Here is a 5,000-nt window from a genome sequence, read left to right as displayed (position 1 = left end):
TTGCTTGTTTAAGACCGTCCAGCGCCCACGTCATTCAAACAGCAAATGCACCTGCGCCCATTTGTGGCCCATGGGCGTGCTGGTCTTACAGGGAGGTGTGTTCAGGTGCATTCTGGGCGTGCTGGTCTTACAGGGAGGTGTGTTCAGGTACATTCTGGGCGTGCTGGTCTTACAGGGAGGTGTGTTCAGGTGCATTCTGGGCGTGCTGGTCTTACAGGGAGGTGTGTTCAGGTGCATTCTGGGCGTGCTGGTCTTACAGGGAGGTGTGTTCAGGTGCATTCTGGGCGTGCTGGTCTTACAGGGAGGTGTGTTCAGGTGCATTCTGGGCGTGCTGGTCTTACAGGGAGGTGTGTTCAGGTGCATTCTGGGCGTGCTGGTCTTACAGGGAGGTGTGTTCAGGTGCATTCTGGGCGTGCTGGTCTTACAGGGAGGTGTGTTCAGGTGCATTCTGGGCGTGCTGGTCTTACAGGGAGGTGTGTTCAGGTGCATTCTGGGCGTGCTGGTCTTACAGGGAGGTGTGTTCAGGTGCATTCTGGGCGTGCTGGTCTTACAGGGAGGTGTGTTCAGGTGCATTCTGGGCGTGCTGGTCTTACAGGGAGGTGTGTTCAGGTGCATTCTGGGCGTATTGCTATCTTGAGGCAGTGGGAAGTGATGGCACCATTGACCAACAAAAACCTGGTCTAAAGTCAATAACGCAGCATTTCATTGTTATTTTAACAGAGCATTAGTAAAATGCTCCCTAGGCTCGTGCACAGCACGTGCACACTATGCTTGTTACACACACAGGGACGCACAGCAGCACACACACACACACACACACACACACACAGCAGCACACACACACACACACACACAGCAGCACACACACATGCAGAAGATTACAAATACAAATATTACGGTGCAGATCCTCCATCATAACAGCAATGCTCCAAGGTCCAAACGCGCCTGGCTTTTAAAGGGAATGGGAGATGATCTCTGATTGGTTGATTACATGTTACGCCCAAAACACACCTCTGATTAATGAAGACACTAAGGTCAACCCTTTAGAACCATGACCCCGGCACACGGACCCTTTTTTCTGCTGTCAAACTAGCAGAAGTGGATTAGGACGCCCTAAACACACCTGCACCAGGATCTTCACGCCGTGACCTCAGACCGTTAAAATAGGACCCTTATGGTGGAAGCGTAGCATCCGCTACGTGTACGTTACGCTGCAATGTAGCCGTTGCGTTAGCATGTTTGTGTTTGTTCTTACTTGAGCGTCTCCGGTCTCTTCTTCACTTTGCCTCCTTTGGCATCGATCATGGCACTTTCTATGTCTGCGTGGATCAGATTCGCCTGACGGAAAACAAACAGAAACGTTAACGTGACACAGTTTGGACAAACAAACTACTTAACGTGATTACTCGTCTTTTATTCGCTGGGGGCGCTCTAGATTAATCTGATTGGTCATATTTCTCCAGTTTGATCTGATTTCTTCTCAGATGATACTAATCCTGTGCGAATAGGGCTTAAGTGACTGATGGAGCAACAATCTGACATTGGTCCAGTATTAAGAGAGATCGCTGCAGTCAGCAAAACAAGCTACTATGTGAGTTAATGGGTCAATTGTTCAGCTTGTATTTACCTTCACAAAAGTGCTGTTTTGCCGCTGACAGACTCAGATTAATATTCTAAGTGTCTGACAACATTATGAAAGGATTTCTAAGGAGGTCGACCTCTCTGTTGAAGGGTAAGATCCTTTTTTCAAACATAAAAACATCCGCGAAATGGTGTTCGCTTAACCCACCAAACTCCATGTAAATAAACAGTAATTCTAGCATCGTAAAACACACTTCATTCAAAGTCGACAGAAACAAAATAAAACTATGAAAAGCTGTTTTGGGTCGTCTTTCCACTTTAACCAACCATCACAACTGTAGTTTTGGTTGAAATAAACACATAGTTTACTGATTTACATGTGAGAATATGTTGGCTCTATACACGCTAAAAGTACTGTTTTTTTAAATGGAGTCTGGTGGGTTTAGCGCTAGCGACCTCAGAGCAGTTTCTGGTTAAACAGAAAGGTCTTAAAGAGGTTTTTTTTTTATATTTCTGTAGTTTGTTTTGATTGGTCATATTTCTGTAGTTTGATCTGATTGGTCATATAACGGACCAATCCCTGGCAGGTTACCTTGATGTGGTCACACTGGAACAGGTGCAGGTCCGGTTTGCTCTGCGCCGAGTCTTTACACACCAGAGCCAAGATGGAGTCGTAGCTGCAGGCGTTCATCACCGCCTGGCAGTGCTGCACCGTCCCGATGGGGAAGTTCTCCAACTCGTTCTGGAAAATGCAAATCACCACAAATCACCAGTCTAATCACCAGTCTGACCACCAGTCTAAACACCAGTCTGGACCACCAGTCTAATCACCAGTCTGGACCAGTCTAATCACCAGTCTGACCACCAGTCTGACCACCAGTCTAATCACCAGTCTGGACCAGTCTAATCACCAGTCTGACCACCAGTCTAATCACCAGTCTAATCACCAGTCTGACCACCAGTCCGACCACCAGTCTGGACCAGTCTGAACCAGTCTAATCACCAGTCTGGACCAGTCTAATCACCAGTCTGGACCACCGGTCCGACCACCGGTCCGACCACCGGATATACACTGTGTTCCAAATTGTTCTGCACAACAGATTTTCAAAGCATTTATAGGTCATAAAGAACTGAAAATGGTCATCTGCTGAATTTGCAGCATTAGGAGGTCATATTTACTGAAATCAGAAGCTATTTATATCAACCCATCTTAACAGGACAGGTCCATGTTAACAGAGGAGCCTTCTTTCATATCACCTTCACAGTTCTGGCTTCTGTTGAACTTGTTCATGGAGAGTTTCTGCTTAAATGTCTTTGCAGGATGTCAGAATAGCCCCCAGAGCTGCTGTTTGGATGCTAACTGCCCCCCACTCTCATAGATCCTTTGCTTGAGGATGCTCCAAAGGTTCTCAGTAGGGTTGAGGTCAGGGGAGGATGGGGGCCACACCATGAGTTTCTCTCCTTTTATGCATGTGTATTGGTGTGTGTGTGTGTGTGTGTGTGTGTGTGTGTGTGTGTCTCTGTGTGACTGTGTGTGTGTGTGTGTGTGTGTCTCTGTGTGTGTGTGTGTGTGTGTGTGTGTGTGTGTGTGTGTGTGTGTGTGTGTGTGTGTGTGTGTGTGTGTGTGTGTGTGTGTCTCTGTGTGTCTGTGTGTGTGTGTGTGTGTGTGTGTGTGTGTCTGTGTGTGTGTGTGTGTGTGTGTGTGTGTGTGTGTGTGTGTGTGTGTGTGTGTCTGTGTGTGTGTGTGTGTGTCTCTCTGTGTGTGTGTGTGTGTGTGTGTGTGTCTGGGTCACCTTTGTCCCCTGGTCGATAAGGCTGACTGTCTTCTCCTCCACCTGTAGCAGCATCTCCTGAGTCCAGACCTTTCCTTTAGCGTCCAGCAGACGCAGACGCCGGACGCCGTCCTCCACCGTGATCATCCCGTCTTTACGGTCCAACACGAACGTGGTCAGGTGCTGGAGGTCACACGGAGACAACACACTTAAACTAAATCACCACGGCAACACCACAGCTGCTCATACACAATCAGTTAATTTAGGTTTGTACACCAAGTTCCACTTAAAGGGTTAACTACCGTTATTTTCAACGTAATGTTACCCTACAGGACTAATGTTCAGCAGCAGTTAGAGTCACTAAAAGTTGTGTTGTTGCTGCTGACAGACTCAGATTATTATTCTAAGTGTCTGACAACATTATGGGATGGATCCCTACAGAGATAGACCTTTAAAACCTCTTTAAGACCCTTCTGTTTAACCAGAAACAGCTCTGGGGTTGCTAACACTAAACCCACCAGACTCCATTTAAAAAAACAGTACTTTTAGCGTGTATAGAGCCAGCATATTTTCACATGTAAATCAGTAAACTATGTGTTTATTTCAACCAAAATTACAGTTGTGATGGTTGGAAAAGTGGAAAGACGACCCAAAACAGCTTTTCATAGTTTTATTTTGTTTCTGTCGACTCTGAATGAAGTGTGTTTTACGATGCTAAAATTACTGATTATTTACATGGAGTCTGGTGGGGATATTGGCAAAGACAACCTCCGTAGTTATTACAAATGACTCGAGGTCACCAGGTGATACTAATCCCGTAAGAATAGGGCTTTAGACCATTGTATTTTTTAGAGGTGTTCAGAAGAAGTGTTGTTGTTTCCGGTCTCACCTCCACGTGGTACTGAGACGTGTCCGTCAGACTGTTGATGCTGGTTTTGGTGAAGTGTTTTCGTTGTTCTGGAGGAAAACAGAGCAGCACTTAATAAACTCTTATCAAACAGAAAGAAAGATCCACAAAAACGTCAAACTAGGGCAGCACGATATGAGGAAGATATGTGATAACATTGCAGAATATCTCGTTAACGATGTAACGTAACGATAAATAAACAGATATTAAAGAGTTCTCAGTTCTGCTGCTTTCAGTAATCTGAATGCTGTCCAAACAGTGTCAATGAAGTCTGTCTGTCTGTCTGTGTGTGTGTGTGTGTGTGTGTGTGTGTGTGTGTGTGTGTGTGTGTGTGTGTGTCTGTGTGTGTGTGTGTGTGTGTGTGTGTGTCTGTCTGTGTGTGTGTGTGTGCGTGTGTGTGTGAGTGTGAGTGTCTGTGTGTGTGTGAAATGTGTCTCTGTGTGTGTGTGTGTGTGTGTGTGTGTGTGAAATGTGTCTCTGTGTGTGTGTGTGTGTGTGTGTGTGTGCGCGTGTGTGTGCCTCTGAGTGTGTGTGTGTGTGTGTGTCTGTCTGTCTGTCTGTCTCTGTGTGTGTGTGTGTGTGTGTGTGTGTGTGTGTGTGTGTGTGTGTGTGTGTGTGTGTGTGTGTGTGTGTGTGTGTGTGTGTGTGTGTGTGTCTGTGTCTCTGTCTATGTGTGTGTGTGTGTGTGTGTCTTCCTCGATGTGTCGCAGCCTTTCGTCATATGTTAATTGCGATATATT

General features: G+C 46.2%; 2 protein-coding genes across 5 annotated transcripts in view; both read right to left on the bottom strand.

The window, feature by feature from the left end:
• The window catches only part of eps8a (EGFR pathway substrate 8a, signaling adaptor), a 69,624-nt gene that overhangs the window by 35,580 nt on the left and 29,044 nt on the right, over positions 1–5,000 (bottom strand). For all 4 annotated transcript variants that reach the window (XM_078272686.1, XM_078272687.1, XM_078272688.1 and 1 more), the window contains 4 exons: positions 4,243–4,310; positions 3,375–3,536; positions 2,174–2,323; positions 1,256–1,338 (listed from right to left, as the gene is read on the bottom strand). In XM_078272686.1, coding sequence (XP_078128812.1) covers positions 1,256–1,338; positions 2,174–2,323; positions 3,375–3,536; positions 4,243–4,310 — 463 coding nt within the window. The remainder of the gene's footprint in view (positions 1–1,255; positions 1,339–2,173; positions 2,324–3,374; positions 3,537–4,242; positions 4,311–5,000) is intronic.
• dusp16 (dual specificity phosphatase 16) overlaps positions 787–5,000 on the bottom strand; it is a 60,712-nt gene continuing 56,498 nt past the window's right edge. The window contains exon 8 of the transcript XR_013503309.1: positions 787–1,123. The gene's annotated coding sequence lies outside the window, so the exon portion shown is untranslated. The remainder of the gene's footprint in view (positions 1,124–5,000) is intronic.

The sequence above is a fragment of the Sander vitreus genome, chromosome 17 (genome assembly GCF_031162955.1).
Source record: "Sander vitreus isolate 19-12246 chromosome 17, sanVit1, whole genome shotgun sequence".
Lineage (NCBI taxonomy): Eukaryota > Metazoa > Chordata > Actinopteri > Perciformes > Percidae > Sander > Sander vitreus.
This window is presented reverse-complemented; position numbering and strand designations above follow the sequence as displayed.